The sequence below is a fragment of the Mus musculus genome, chromosome 17 (assembly GCF_000001635.26).
Source record: "Mus musculus strain C57BL/6J chromosome 17, GRCm38.p6 C57BL/6J".
Lineage (NCBI taxonomy): Eukaryota > Metazoa > Chordata > Mammalia > Rodentia > Muridae > Mus > Mus musculus.
This window is the reverse complement of record NC_000083.6, coordinates 53,566,164-53,582,744: the sequence shown is the minus strand read 5'-3', so window position 1 is coordinate 53,582,744 and position 16,581 is coordinate 53,566,164. Positions and strand designations below refer to the sequence as shown.

Here is a 16,581-nt window from a genome sequence, read left to right as displayed (position 1 = left end):
AAGCCTTTGTCCACATCTCTTCAGACAGGTCAGGTGAGAGCAGAGTACCTAGAAAGATGAAATCTCTCCCAGAGCCTTTAGAAGAGTTCTGGGTATCCACTCTACCAGCAAGTGGTTTTCTTGGCCATCTTCTCACCCAGGGTGATCAAATGAAACAAGATAGCACCTTGGGCCAAACACTCACGTCAGAGAACACTGTTCATTGTTTTGTTTTGTTTCACGCAAGGTTGCATGCTTGTTTGTTCATTTGTTTGTTTGAGGTAAGGACTCTGACTGGCCTGTAACTGTGTTACTGTGGCCCAAGAAGGCTCTAAATGAAGAGTTCCCTCTGACTCAACTTCCTGAGTTCTCAGATTACAGGTGAATGCCATTACACTTGACTGACAAACACCTTTAAAAATAAAGTACGGGAACTATGAGAAACTTTTCTTTTCTATCCAAAGTAATTAGCTGTAAGGGCCCCACAGTTCCTGAACCTCCCTCCTCCCCCACTTTTTGCAGATTAGCTAACAGTCAGATTGTTAAGTCAAGATCCCACCACGGAGATAAGATGCAGTCACTCCTACAACAAGGATGAAAGACAGATGCCATCTTGACTGACTCTACTCACTAGCCCAGTTTGGATTCTGGCACACCATTTTGCAAAAAGAAATTGCCTTGTAAAATTACTTTCACTTTCTTCCTTTGTAAAACACCAAGAGTACTCTTTTCCCACAAGACTCAGCAAATAAAGTGTGGATGAATTCTACCCCAGAACCCATATAAAAGTGAAAGAAGAGAACTAACTCCACAAGTTTTCTCTTGAGCTCAGAATGTACACGTGTACACACACACACACACAAACACACCATAAGACACATACAAAGCCGGGCAGTGGTGGTGCACACCTTTAATCCCAGCACTTGGGCTGCAGAAGCAGGAGGATTTCTGAGTTCAAGGCCAGTCTAGTCTACAGAGTGAGTTCCAGGACAGCCAGGGCTATACAGAGAAACCCTGTCTCAAAAAAAAAACAAATAAATAAGTAAATAAGTAAATAACACATACAATATAGTAATAAAGATGATAATGCTAATAAATGTAAATAATAAATTTAGAGAAAAGAACTGCATGTTTGAGTTCACTCTGGACTAAGTAGCAAAAAGAAGTCTTGGAAAACACAAAACAGATTGGATTTTGTGGCACACACCTTTAACCCTAGCATCAAAGATGCAGAGGCAGAGAATCTCTGTGAGTTCAAAGCCATCACACTCTACATAGTAAATTCCAGGACAGACAAGGCTATGTAGAGAGAAATCCTGTCTCAAAACAGAGACAGACAAAGAAACAAAAAACATAAAACAAAACAAAAGCTGCCTCATCCTTGGAAGATAAATAAAAATTAGAGTTAGTCCTGGGATCTTTCATTTAAGAAAGTCCCAGCTATTCTAACTCACACGGGGTATGTCACAGCATGGTGGGACACAGGGTGGGATGGCTGTATTGCAGTTGGTGGAGCGCTAATTTAGGATGCATGAAATTCTGGGTTTAATCAACAACACTACCTAAAGCCAGGTGTGGTGGGCCAAACAATTCTGAAGTAGCTTCAAGAAAGCCAAGAACTCAAAGCCATCCTCAACTGCTTACTAACTTTGAAGCCAAGACATGAGACTCTACCTCAAAATGAAATCAAAAGGAAATGATGTCACGTGTCTATAATCCCAGCCCTGGAAAAAGGACAGGTAGGCAAGTCCCTATGAGTTACAGGCCAACCAGGGCTACATAATGTCTCTCAGAATCAAAACCTGTGGGCATGGTGGCACATAGCTTTAATCCCAGCATTTGGGAAGCAGAGGCAGACAGATCTCTGTGAGAGTAGGTCAGCCTGGTCTACAGAGTGAGTTCCAGAACAGCCAGGGCTACACAGTGAAACCTGTCTCAGAAGAAAAACAATCAAACAAAAAGAAAACAACAATAACAACAGCAAAACCACCTTAACCATCCCCAATCATTGTTTGCAACTATACCTGTCCTACATCCAAACAGGCCACAGAAAGATCTTGCTCTGTTTTGCTCTGTAAGCCTATAAACTTTCTCAGGAGTATAACACTACAAATTACAATCTGATATTTTTATAAGCTTGAAAATGTCTGAGAAAATACAAAAGTAGATTTTTTTTTCTTTCCACCCTTTTGTTCTGAACCTGCCAAATAGCACTAAGTCTGCCTGCCAGGTTCTGATATTTACCAGCGTTTGGAGGTGTTGCCACCTTCCAAATGGCTACTATACACTTCACGGCTGAGGACAAATCTTTCACAATAGGGTTGGCAGGAGAGAGAGGCAGAAGGATTACAGGACACCTGAAGCTGGCACAGGCCGAGGCCAGGAGAGGAGAAGAGAAAGGTCTTGTCTTGATTTTCCATTTGTGTGTTTGTTTTTAGATAGGGTCTTTAGTAGCCCAGGCTAACTTCAAACTCAGTATATAACTGAAGCTGACCTAGAACTCTTTATCTTCCTACCTCTACCTCCTAAAAGCAGAGATCAGAGGCATAAGGCCACCAAACCCAGCAGACTAAACTTTTAAACACATTTTATCTTCCCCATCCCTGTTTTGTATTTTATTGTAACATAGTTGCCAATTTGATGAATTTCCAAAAGTATACTTTTAACTCGGTTCCAGTTTGTAAACGAGTAATGACTCAGACTCACTGTGCACATCCTCTTACCTGCTTGAGTTACAGGGAATAAAGCTGTTTTAAAATTGTCTGCAGGGCTGGAAGATAGTTCAACTGGAAGGTTGCTTGCTGGGCAAGCATTAAGACCTACATTCAAATCCTAGGTTCCTAAGTGAAAGCCCGGCCTGTGGGTGGTAAGGACAGGCTCTCAAAGGCTTGCTGCCTGACAGCTTAGCTCCAGATTCAGTGAGAATCCCTGTCTCAAGGAACTAAGGCAAGGCATGAAAGAAACAGAGGAAGGACGTTCCTCTGTCACTGGTGCTTACATGTGTACAAGCAACACACACACTGAGTATAGAAAGAACAGTGAGTAGCTAGGCAGTGGTGGCGCACACGCCCTCAAGGAGGGAAGGGACCAGAGACAGAGAATCTCTGAGTTCTAGGCCAACCTGGTCTACAGAGTGAGATTTAGGACAGGCTATACACAGAGAAACCTTGTCTTGAAAACCAAAGGGTGGCGGGGGAGGGAAGGAAAGGGAGAGAGGGAGGAAAGGAGAGAGGGAGGGGGAGAGAGAGAGAGAGAGAGAGAGAGAGAGAGAGAGAGAGAGAGAGTGAGAGAGGGAGAGGGAGAACAGTGAGCAGTTCATACATAAAGATGCCTATGATTTACAAAGGAAAGTTTTCAGATTCCTAGTGTAATTCAAATTAATACTAAAGGAACTGTTTTTGCACCCCGCCAAGGTGTTTATCAGACTTTTGAATATGATGTTTCTCCAAAGCAGAATTTTCAGCTCTCGCCTCCTGACCAGATAATTCTTTACTGGGTAATACTATCCCTTGCTTTCTATCTGGTAAGGGTTCAGGCATTTCTTCCTCTCAGAGGCCATGACCAAAAAAAAAAAAAAAATGCTTCTGCTTCAGGACACAGCCATATGCCCCCAGGAAGAGGCACTAAATGGCCCCCAGAAGAGGGGAGGGTGGTACTTTAAATAGAAAGTTGCCGCCTGGTGTGGGGGAGGGGACCTGAATCCCAGTGCAGAGAGGTGGAAGTAGGTCAGGAGTGCAGAGCCATTGAAATACATGAGACCAATCTCAAAAAGCCAAAAGACTGACCAATACGAGGAAGCGTGCTCGCACTTGAACGCACACACACGCACATGCACGAGCGCACACACACACACACACACACACACACACACACACACACACACACCACTGCTCTCTCTGCAGCTCCAAGGTTTGCTCAGGTATGGCCCACTGGCTGGCCTCAGCCACAGGAAGACACATTTCCTCCTCTGAGGACGCATCCCTTTCTAACCCACAGTTAGTGCTACTTTTTAATGACTTTCTAATTTGTACTCATGTGTGTGTGAGAGTGTGCAGATGCCCATGGAGGTCAAAAGAGTGCATCGTCAGATCTTGTGGTGCTAGAGTTACTGGCCAGTTGTGAGCCCATCTCACGTCTTTTGGAGCTTGGAACCAGTGAGCCCTTTTGGTGGGTCCCAGAATCAAATTCTCACGCCTCCCCTCTTTTGCAAATGACATACCCCTGCAAGAAGGGTCAATAAAAGGCCGGGAAGATGACTCAATAGGTACAAATGTTTGCTGAGCAAACTAAAAGTAGGAGAAGACTAGTTCCACAAAGTTGTTTTCTGACCTCCACATGAGTATATGTGTACACACAAACACATGAGCTCATGTACACCACACACACACACACACACACACCACGCACACACAGTGGTAGCTTTTGTCTTATAGTAGGTTATGATATTTAATTAAAAGAGCTTCGGCTATTCACAATACATTCATTCGAGCTTTCTTCTTTAATTTGTTCATTTGGTTTGCTTGAGGTCGGGTCCCATGTGGCTCAAGCTCGCCTTGAAATCACTCTGAAGATCAGGCTGACCTCAAACTTAACGATACTCTTCCTATGTCTAACCCCCTAGAGTGCTGTTAATTACAAAGACACTCACACAAACATTCTTTCATTGCATAAAAAAGAAAAATCTCATCAACGTGTACCTATAAATGCCCTATAAAAAAATTAAAAAGGGCTCCTTCATAAAGCTGTTGAGATGCAGCCAAGCTGAGCACCCACGGTGGCTGAAGTGAGTCATTCGCTCCATCTTCTCATCTCCAGTTCAGTCAGTCAGTCAGTAACCTCGTCATAGAATTCAGTCTGTTATTCTAAACATAGTAGAACATGATACTGGGAAGTGCACCTAGAATTTCAGCACTTCTCAGGCTGAGAGTGTGGGATCTTAAACTCCTAATCAGCCCGAATTAAAATAAATAAGTAAATAAGGCCAGGCAAGTGGTACCCTTCATCCCAGTGCTCAGGAGGTAAAGAGGGGAGGATCTTTGTAAGGTTATGGACAACCTGGTCTACGTATGGAGCGCCAGGTTAGTCAGGGCTACAGAGAGAACCCCTATCACAGTAAATAATTAAATCACATAGTGTGAGACCAAAACAGGAAAAAAAAGTACCTTGCAGGTTAAGAGTTCTGTTTGCAGTTAAAAATAAGTTCCTCTTATTTATCCTATGTTTGACCCATCTACACTGGCTATGCTAAACACATCAGGATGTACTGCTTGGCCCTGATTGGATGTAGGATAGAGGCATGAAGGTAGGAAATATGTCAGGATGTATGCTTCCTCCTGAGTGGACCTAATGGGATATGTCAATTGTGGGGGTTGTCCTTTTAAGGCCTTGGGGAAAAAACCACGACTCATGACCATTTTCCTGGGAACCAGGCTATGGACCTGGCCAGAGTCCATCCACATGGCCAGTATTTAATTAAAGCTTCTTCTAATCTGGCCTAAGAGTATAGTAGTGGTCTTATTCTGGGCCAGTGCGATTAACACTTTCTGGAGGCTCCCAGTGAGATTCAGACCACACATCCAAATTCTAAAGCCAGACTTTCACTTCAGAACTCTGAGGTAACTTTGGGAGGCATGTGCCTAGAGATGTTCCAAGGCTCTGAGGCTTCAGTTCATAGACTATGGGGATGAACTGCCGTGCTAAGAAAGGTAGAAGTCATCTATAGAGGCCTCCTAGCGAGTCACTGTCTGTGGGATCGCAATCCTAGACATGGAAGGGTTTTGTTCAAAGGCCCAATAACCTCCCGTGTAGGGCGAATAGCAAGACCATCTGCCTACCTGGTTCTGGCTAACCCGAAAGTTCTGTCTGTTATTGGAAAGTTTTATCTGTCTTCTTGTGAAGTTTTGTCTGTGTTTTCTGGTGGATCTGTAAGGTTTTTTGCAAACATGCAGCTGAGACAGAAATGGATGTTTTTACCGTCTCCTCTGCCAGCCACCACCGCTACTGTAACTGCTTTCATGGCTCAGAATTTATCGCTGAGCTCTGTGGTCAGTGGATGCAGGTTAGCAGGAATTCAGATGATACCCTTCCTATGTCTAACCTTTATTAAAGTTATTTTATGCTGTTCTTCTTATTGGAAAGCTGGCTCTTGAGTTGGGTCTCCCTTGTCTAGACCCAAAAATTTTAAAGTTTCCTCTATGTCCTGTGTCAGTTGAGCCACCTGATGCTGTGACAGGGAGAAGAAAGCAAAACTGAACAGACCAATAATAATAATAATAATAATAATAATAATAAATAATAATAATAATAATGAGATCTGGTTTATATGAACACTCGATACCTCAAGATTTATAAGTGTATTGGGTATGGTTAAAAGTCTGTGAAAAATAAGTGAATTTAAAACTCAACACAGGGTTGAGAGTTAAAACCCTATGCATAGGTAATCTTAGACGAACCATCTGGCAAAATTCCATTTAGGAATAAGCAACACATGGCTTGCCATTCTCTTTAGGCAGCCATATAGCACGTTTGCTAGGGCTGAAGAAAGCTATTGTCATGTGACTTCACCGACATCTTGATTGAAGGTAACCAGGTGGCACGGCCCAACCGAGGAGGCAACAACCAGAATCCAAGATATTTTGGATTAGGATGTATTACATGATAATGTCTCTCCTGAAAACAGAGTTTATGAAAGGATTTAAAAACAATGTTTGTTTAAAAAGGTATTAAAGCTGTACCTCCATTCATATGCAAGAATGTACCTTGTGCTGGCAGCCAAACTTTGTAACATAAGAGTCACCCAGGTAATATTGGTTTTTAGAGCTATGAAGGGGACAAGGAGCTGGCTTGGATCTAGAAACCAGGCTGGGTTTGCCTCTTAGGGTGCGGCCAGAGATGTAACCCAGGCCCCAGAGGATTATAAATGAATCCCAGACATTTAGAATTGAATTTGCCTTGTGAGGATTATGATCATGGCCTATATCTTTCCTCTTGAAATAAAGAGATGCTTTATATGTTTAACATTGCTGGAACACACAGTCGAGGGATTTTTTTTTAACTTTTTTAAGAGGAATTTTTGGAGAGATTTTACAGAAATTTTAAATTTAAAAACTGTGTATTTTAAAGGAATAGCTTTTTTTCCTTTTTTTTTAAATTAGGTATTTATTTCATTTACATTTCCAATGCTATCCCAAAAGTCCCCCCCCCCCAAGCTCTCCCACCCACTCCCACTTCTTGGCCCTGGCATTCTCCTGTACTGAGGCATATAAAGTTTGCACGACCAATGGGCCTCTCTTTCCAGTGATGGCTGACTAGGCCATCTTCTGATACATATGCAGCTAGAGACACGGAAATAGCTTTTAAAATATTTACATTTTAAAACTAAAACTTAACAGACATAAAGCTATAAAATCCTAATCTTTTTTTGGTGTTTTGTATTGTTTTGTTTTCGAGACAGGGTTTCTCTGTGTAGCCCTGGCTGTCTTGGAACTCAGTCTGTAGACCAGGCTGGCTGAGTCTGTAGACCAGACTCAGAAATCCGCCTGCCTCTGCCTCCCAAGTGCTGGAATTAAAGGCGCGCCACCACGGCTGGCCCCTAAAATCCTAATCTTATAAAAGCTACTAACTTATCATAAACTGTGAAAGATGATTAAGACGTGCAAGTTAAAGGTCATAACGGATCAAATTCTTTAATGTGTTCCAGGCTGTGTTTGTGATCAGGAGAAGTACCAATGTAATTAATTACAGAATAAGACTGATTTCGCCTCCATTAGGTTTTCCATGGTAAGCCTAAAGCAAGTAACTAAAAACAAGCAACGTTTGTTTGGCTCAGATAGATAATTGTCCTCAAACTTGTCAGAGATTTGCTGACTGTGACATTTCAAATATTTAATGGAAAAAGCTTACTGTGATCTCTTGTTAAGAAAGGCAGACGGGTTTGCCTTGCTAACAGGCTTCATATTAAAGGAAAAGCAGGCTTCAGACGTAACTCTTTACTGTTCATTTATTTTACCCCAGCTCATAGAATTACCCCAAGGTCTCCAAAGATGATGATGAAGTCCAGCAACAACCACTCCCCAGGATTATGGTAACGGTAACCACTGAGCAAGACTGTCCCAAAGGCATTGCCTGCCAAGGGACCTTGCCTTCATTGTGAACAAGCAGGACAATGGAGAGATGATTGCCTCACTGTACCTTGGCAAAGTATGGTCAGACTTCAGGAAAAGCCTCTCAACTCTCCTGGGCCTGTCAGCCAGACAGATGCTGTCCTAGGACCTCTGTACCCAGCCATGTCCTGGAGACCACAGGAGCCTGGGATAGCTAGGTAATTAATGGGTAAGCCTCTTCATTTTAATTGCTACATAGGCCATTTGGAGTATACTTCCTGCTATAATTTGAATTTCTCAGATCTCGGATGGCCTGGATAGCTAGGCTAGCTGTAGATTTGTCAACGTAACAGCAGCAGGCAGCCAGGTTCTTCCCTAAGAACCCACGAAGGGTCCTCCTTAGTCCCTTTCTTATATAAAAATCAAATGTACCTTTTTCTAGAGCTACCAGATCTCTTGTTAAGAAAGGCAGACGGGTTTGCCTTGCTAACAGGCTTCATATTAAAGGAAAAGCAGGCTTCAGACGTAACTCTTTACTGTTCATTTATTTTACAGAACTTGCTTTGAAATAACTTCTCAGTAATACCTACTCTGGTAAATGAATAGATGGAAAGAAAAAGGTTTAAGGTCTATGCAAGTTCTGAGGGTCTAAGAAAATGTTCTAAGGTATACAAAAGTCTGGAGATATGAAAGCTTCAATAAGTTCTAAGGGTCTAAAAAATGTTTTCAGGTATATAAATGCGAATTAGCAAGTGATTTAAGGGATATGAAAAATAGACGATGTTTTGGACTTCTTTCCCCTTCTATGCTATTGTTATACTAAGATTTCAAAGGGCCAGAGTTTTAACATTGATTAATGGAGTTCTGATAAGCTGGTAACGCTATTTTTTTCTACAGTGTGGACTTCAGTACAGATTAATGCTAATATATCTTGAAAATTTTATGTCTCTTTGTAAACTAAAGAAAAAAAAAATCATGTAGGCTTCAGGGCATCATAAGACTTGGATCCACCTCCCTCAGGTCAAAAGGACTCCAGTTAAGTATAGCTTAAGTTTCCTCACCGGCCCATTACTGAGAATGGGCTCTCTGTCCTGGTCAGGAGACTCCTTCTCCTCCCACAATTACTAGGTCTGTGGGCCTGAACGCTCCAAATGTAATTTTCTTTTAAGTTCCTAACTTCAGCTTCTGTCTGCAGTCTCTATCTGTCCCAGCAGATTGCTGTTTGACCGACGCCATCCATGAATCAGCTGCTGACTACAGCCTGCTCATGAGCCCTGGACTTGCTGAGAGCTGATGAGAACTGATGGGATTGTTCTCTGTCCCTTCAGGGGTCAGCAAACCAGATGCTCCTGATAAATGTCCCATTGCCTGAATTTCCTGGTGACCTTGACTAGCACTCCAGCCTTCCTAGGCCCTGATAATGACTTCCTAATTCCAGCAGGAAATAGTTACACAAAAAAGTATGTCGACCCTTGTCCCCCTACAGGCTGGAATGTTAGATCAAAAGGGCACTCTCTGGCACAGGAGACAAACACCTATAATACTCATTGGCATACCAAGAAAGGTACCAGTTAAAAACCAAATAGCCCCAAATCTATCAATAGGTAAATTCATTAGCTGAGACAGTTCTACAGTGTAATAGGACATTCAACCTGCCCAATGTAAAACAAAGAGGTTATTGCATGGCTTTAAAAGAAAATTGTTGTTTCCATATAAACCACTCAGAATAATTATTATCTGACTGTACTTAAAAAAAAACAAAATCCAAAAAAGAGAGCTGACATGACCTGACTGGGGCCCCATCCACTTCTAGCCTCCACTAACACAGTAACTCTGATGTCAGCCATCACAGGGCCTTTGGCTCTTCTGCTTCTGCTATAATTACTCTTGCATCATTGATGCCTTAACTAAATGCCTAACTAAGTCCTGTCTGGGTACCACTAAACTGATGGTTATTAAATCCCAGTATAAACAGGTCATCACAGAGTCAAGGATTTGACTCAAGATATAAGTCAGGGAAGGAATGTAAGACCAAAACAGGAAAAATACACTTGCAGGTTAAGAATTCTGTTTGCAGGGGTTGGGGATTTAGCTCAGAGGTAGAGCGCTTGCCTAGCAAATGCAAGGCCCTGGGTTCGGTCCTCAGCTGGGGGTGGGGGTGGGGTGGGGGGGGTGTTCTGTTTGCAGTGAAGAATGGGTTGCTGTTTGTTGGTTGGTTTGTTGACCCATCTGCACCAGCTGCACTAGATCACATGTGGGCACGAGGTATGCTTGGCCTGATTGGATTTAAGCCAGAGGGAATGTAGGCAGGTAAAACATGCCTGGCCCTGATTGGATCTGATGGGAAATTCAGTGCATTATGAGTTGTGCCTTTTAAAGTCCCTGCAAAATATGATCCATGGCCATTTTTCTACAGACTTGGCCAGTATTTAATTAAAGCTTGCTTCAAATTTGGCTTAAGACTGTGGTAGCGACAAGGACACTTGCTCTACTCTGGTCAAAGCTGCTTTATTCATAATAGCCAGAAGCTGGAAACAACCCAGATGTCCCTCAACCAAAGAATGGGTACAGAAAAGGTGGTTCATTTACACAATGGAATACTATTCAGCTATTAAAAACAAGGACATCAAATGGATGGAACTAGAAAATATCATCCTGAGCGAGGTTACCCAGACCCCAAAGGACAAGCATGGCAGGAGCCTAGCCTAGCATGGCTGTCCTCTGAGAGGCTCTACTAGCAGCTGACTGAGACAGATGCAGACACTTACAACCAACCATTGGGCTGACATCAGGGACCCTATGGAAGAGTTAGGGGGAGGATTGATGGAGCTGAGGGGGATGGCAACCGCATAGGAAGAACAACAGTGTCAACTAACTCGGACCCCTGGGAGCTCCCAGAGACTAAGCCACCAACCAAAGAGCATACATGGGCTGGTCTGTGCCCCTGGCATATATGTAACAGAGGACTGACTGCCTTGTCTGGCCTCAGTAGGAGAAGATGCACCTAAACCTGTAGAAACTTATGGCCCAGGGAAGGGGTGGGGGGGAGAGCTTGAAAAGGGGAGGGGCGAAGAACTCTTGGAGGGGGAACTGGGAAGGAGGGCAACATTTGGAAAGTACATAAATAATGGGCTGGAGAGGTAGCTCAGAGGTTAAGAGTACAGCCTGCTCTTCCAGAGGTCCTGAGGTCCTGAGTTCAATTCCCAGCAACCACATGGTGGCTCACAACCATTTTTAATGGGAGTGTCTGAAAACAGCTACGGTGTACTCGCATAAAATAAATAAATAAATAAATAAATAAATAAAACAGTTGTTAAAAAACTGGATTGTGAGTCGGGTGTGGTGGTGCATGCCTTTAATCCCAGCACTCGGGAGCCAGAGGCAGGCGGATTTCTGAGTTCGAGGCCAGCCTGGTTTACAAAGTGAGTTGGTCAGCCAGGGCTACACAGAGAAACCCTGTCTTGAAAAAAAAAAAAAAAAAAAAAAGCAAAAAAAAAAAAAAAGATTGTGGTAGTGGTCTTAATCTCTAACCAGTAGGATTAACAATCAAATTTGATTATTGTGGTAACGATTAAATTTGCAGGAAGGAGGCACTTGGGTAATTAATTCCTAATGAAAATGTTGGGTAGGGAAATAAAGAGAAGATATCTGGGAACAAATTTTGCATCTCTTTTGGCTTTGTTTGGGTTTGGGGTGTGTGTGTGTGTGTGTGTGTGTGTGTGTGTGTGTGTATGTGTGTGTGTGTGTGTGTGTGTGTGCACGTGAGATCAATACTAAACTCTGAGAGAGCCTTGTGATAAGCTCCCTCCCCGGGGTTTGGCTTTGTTTGGGTTTGGGGTGTGTGTGTGTGTGTGTGTGTGTGTGTGCGCGCACGTGAGATCAACACTAAACTCCGAGAGAGCCTTGTGATAAGCTCCCTCCCCGGGGTAGGGAATGAGTTTTCAGGAGGGAAGACCTTTCAGATCCCAGAGAAAAACGTGTGAGACCTGAGGTGGAAAGAGAACTGTTCCACAAAGCCCTGAGACAGACGTCAGCCAGGGAAGACACATAAAATAGACTCAGGAAAGGGGAAACAAAAGGATGGGAAGTCACCAAGGTCAAGACTATGCTTCCCTTATCGCTCTGGCAGTGTCACACAAGCCAAGTGGCTCTGATGCAACCTTTACCACCAACAGTTCAAAGAGCTCTAGGCTGGATCCTGTAAGACAAGTTTGTCACACACAGAGTCTTCCCTCTTTCTTCGGTTTCATAAAGTCTAAATGTCAGATCTCTGTTTTCTTTCAGTGGTCCCCAGGAAACTAAGACTTCCCAGATCTGTCTTTTTCCATCTTCCTTGATGTCCTCCCACTGGCTCAAGAGTCATTGGCAAAGGTAGTGTCAGCTGTCTTTTGTGACTTGCTCAACTTAAGTACAAAGACAAGCTGAGAAAAAAGAAAAAAAAAAAAAAAAAGCCACAGATTATGTGAGAAACCTCATCAAATCCAATCAGCCGGGCTTAAAGAAAATAATCTGACCACTCATATGCACTCGAACACACGTGCACATAATAAAATGTCTTTTTTTTTTTAATCTAAGATAACATCCCTCCCAGGTTTGGAGTCCAGTATTCCCAAACACCCACTAGGCCACACTCACCCCTCCCCCACTCCAGCAGGCCCCAAGCAAAGGAGGGCAGGCTCTGGTTGGCCCAGCTCCAAGTTTTCAAAACTGCTTTCAGTTTCTCTTTACAGCAAGAAACCCTACCCCACCCAACTCCAACGGGCCAAAAGTTCTAAATCAGTATGACACTTCCTCCGTCTACTGGATCTACAGCTACTGAGTTCTCCAAGTCCCGTGCCCTACATCCCAAAAAGGCTCCACTGGAGTCCACTGTCACTGCGTTACTGCCTTTACCTTAGAATCTGAACACATACTCCAACAACTCCACAAAGACAGACCCCAGTGCCATAAACCTGGTACCTGGCTTAATGCCTAGCCCCAGTTAGAAATCCTCATAACATTAGCTAAATAAATCAGCAAATAAGACGGCACACTTTCAGGCTGGTGAGATGACTCAAGGAGCACACAGAAGAGATGAACACTCTCTGACACTCGCAGACAAACACCACACACACTAAACTTCATTTCAGAGTCTCTCAAAAGCAGGAAGAAAGAATAACAGGTTTTTCTTTCCTAGGAGATTGTCAGAAAATATGACCAAAAAAAAAAAAATTCTCAAGTTATACACTTGAAGTTTCAAATAATTGAATAATAATGAATAATTCAAAGTATTTGGGAAGGCCAGGGGAGGAGCATGGTGGTAGAACTGTAATCCTAGGCAGATAGGAGTTCAAGACCATCCTGGACTTCATAGGAAGACCTAGAGAAAGTTAAAAAGAATGCATGTGTACAACCACTGGAAAGTTTTCAGACAGGAGGCAGTATGGAGATGGGTATTGGTGATGGGGACTCAGGCTAATACTGAAAACTAAGTCAGGACTACATAGCTGGCTTTCTGAATGAGACTAGAGCAGCTGCAAAGGCCAAGCCTATTTATTAAGTCCTTGAACTTGCTCTGGGTTCTGTTGGCCACTCTCTCCCCGGCATGCTACACCAGAGGTCCTGTCTAAGGTGGATGGTAGGTCGGACTGGTAGGACTGTAAAACTAAGGAAGTCAATAGCTTTTGGAGTAGAGCCCCTCGCCTTTCCCATTTCTTAGAAACATACTTCCAATTTTTTTTTTTTGCACGCCTTAGTCTATACCACGTGACGTTAGTATTTCCCAGCTCCTCTGCAGAATTCAAAAGTAGTAATATACTTGCTTCGTGGAAAGTATTCTCAGTTGCCACTCACATCTCCTGGGGGGCTTTGTTGGAAATGTAACTCCTCAGACCCCACCCCAGACCTCCTGATTTTTGCTTTTAGCGATTCCAAAGCATATTTGTGTGCATAAGGCACCGCACTGGAGCCCTCTCAGGAAGGCACAGCAGGTGCTGTGACTGCATCGATAAACAGGAGGTGACCACAAGGAATGGGCAGGGCATGCTTGAGACCCCAAGGTCCTTAAAGCTCCAGAAAACACGACAACCAGAATGTCCCGGAAGGGAAGTCATCTACCAGGTTTATCCATCCTGGCTGTACAGTGGGGAGTAGGAATGAGAACCTGGATGCTGCGGATGCGACTCCTTTTACAGTAGTAAGCTGGAGCAGCAAGCAACACGGGAGGTGTGAGTGAGTGAGTGCCTGGTCCCAACCACAGGCCGCCCGGGCTGACAAGGCCAAGTCCCCGCCCACTTCTGCTGTCACCCAGTCAAAACAAAGCCGCAGTCTACAGTGCAGAGTCGCTCTCCCCTGCAGCCTGGAGATGCTGAGCCCCCTACAAGTGCTCTACAGCTGGATGCCCTGGGTGCCTAAAGTCCCCAAAGAGGGAGAATGGCAAGAAAGCTGTCTTCAAACTGAGCAGACGCGCTCGCCGCCTGGGCTGTCACCCTGCCAGACCCTGTTTACACCCTAAGCGGCCAGGATCCCGCTTTCGCTAAATAAATAATAACAATAATGACAGGGTTGTCGCCGCACGGCCGAGGCCGCCAGGCGCCAAAGGACAGGGGCTTGGGGCAGTGCCCACCTCCCACCCCGCGCTCCGCCCCTTCGCTCCCGTAGAGCGCCAGGATTCCAGGACACTTCTGGGTGCTCCACAACCCAGCTCCTCCTAGCGGGGCTCAGTGGGGAGGGCGAGCGCGGGGAGACACACGCTAAGATGCCCCCAACCCCAAAAAAGCTGCTTCCCAACCCCGACAGATCTGCCACACCAAGCACAGTTACACTCCCTGTGAAAGGACTCCCGCGAGCTCCTACAGAGCAGAAAAAGCCCCAGTGCCGAGCGCTCCGAAGCCAAGACTCATCCTTCCCAGAAGAGGGACACCGGCAGATCTAGAAGACCCCCTACCCCTGTCCCAGTGAGATGCTGTGCAAGCCGCAGCGGCAGAGCGCGCGCACAGAACGCAGCACTTCCGCGGTGCCGGCGGGAAGCTGGGAGTGGGTGGGGGAGGGGAGGGGGGGTCCGAGCCCGCCCGTGACCCCGCGATTGTGCTCATCCCAGCGGGTACCTTGCAGGCGGAGTACACGCCGAGTTTCTCCAGCTTCTTCGCCCGCGGAGCAGAGCGCAACTGCGCCTTCTTCACGGCGATCCGGGCCGAGCCGCCTCCTCCCGGTCCCTCGGCCGTGCCCGCCGCGGCCACCGCGGTCGCTGGCCCGCAGGAAGCAGAGCTCCCGGCAGCGGTGGCCAGGGTCCGGGGGGAACCGTGCGGGGGCGCGGGAGGCAGTGCTGGGGACCCGGCCCCGCCAGCCTCGGCCATGCCGCCCCGACTGTCACCCGCAGCTGCCAGGGTCCCCGCGGGCGCTGGTGGCGGAGCCGAGACCCTCCCCCCCCCCCGGCCGCCGCCCTGCGCCCTCCCCGCCCCCGCCGCACTCGGCCGCCAGCGATCGCAGGCCCCCGCGCCTCCCCAGGCGGCTAGGACGCTAGCGGGCCCGAGCGCCTTGGCCGCGCTCTGCTCCCCTGGGCCTCCGGCATGCTGCTGCGAGCGTAGCCGCCCGCCGGGAGCGCCAGGGCCCGTAGGTGACCGGCGACCCGCGAGACCGGGCCGCTGCAGCCCAGGCACCTGCCGCCCTGCGCTGCTGGCGTCCCTGGGCCTGACACCCTCCCGCGCCGAGACCCAACTTCCTCCACCCTAGCGGGAGCCAGAGGAAAAAAAAATGTTTTCCAGAAGTACCCGTCAGCGGCCAATCCTCCTCTTTGTTGCTAATTCACCAAAATCATGGCGTGAAGGGTTCCTTTTTTTTTTTTTTTTTTTTTTGACTTTGAGTTAAACTTTTTTTTTTTAAACAATTCTTCCCCATCGTCTTCTCCTGGTAGTTTCTGAACCGAATATGACCAGAGAGGGAGGGAGATGACTCAATGGTGTGTGTGTGTGGTGTGTGTGTGTGTGTGTGTGTGTGTGTGTGTGTGTGTATCACATAATACTTGTTCGTTTGAGAACATTACATGTCGGCGAAATGAAAACTAAACGCATGGAAAAAGTTTGAAATTAGTCCGCCTACGGGGTTCACTCGAGGTTGGCTACTTTCAGCTGCTAGTGTGTCTATTGTTTTCAAGTTAACCAGAAAGACAGCGTCCAGGAAAGTGATTCCGATTTTGACTTAAACTTCAAAATCAAAACTATTGTCCCTGGCTCTGATGGTAGGAAGAGATTGTTTCATTTTTTCACATGGGTCAACCTTCCTAAAGCGATTTGAATAGCCCTGCATTGCCGGTCAGCACCGTTGGCAAGTGCCCTAATTCTGCGGAGCAAGCATAGTCACAATGTGGGACAATGGTCGTAATGAATTTGTGATTGGTTGTCTAGCAAGCTTGGTAGCTCCTGCTGAACTCCAGCCATATGGGATGGGCTTTCCCTTGCAAATACTCTTACCAGTCATGCTTAAAGTTGCATTTTATGTCTCAAGATGTGTTTCGCCAGATTCT

At 45.6% G+C, this 16,581-nt stretch overlaps 1 protein-coding gene across 4 annotated transcripts in view; it reads right to left on the bottom strand.

The window, feature by feature from the left end:
- The window catches only part of Kat2b (K(lysine) acetyltransferase 2B), a 105,948-nt gene extending 89,977 nt beyond the window's left edge, over positions 1-15,971 (bottom strand). For 2 of the 4 annotated variants that reach the window (NR_151733.1, NM_020005.4), the window contains exon 1: positions 15,167-15,774. Coding sequence is in view for 1 of the 4 variants with exons in the window: in NM_020005.4 (NP_064389.2) it covers positions 15,167-15,415 (249 nt within the window). In the remaining 3 variants the exon portion in view is untranslated. The other 2 variants (XR_001782056.2, XM_006523820.4) reach the window with 2 other exon arrangements.
- Between the last annotated feature and the right edge of the window lie 610 nt (positions 15,972-16,581).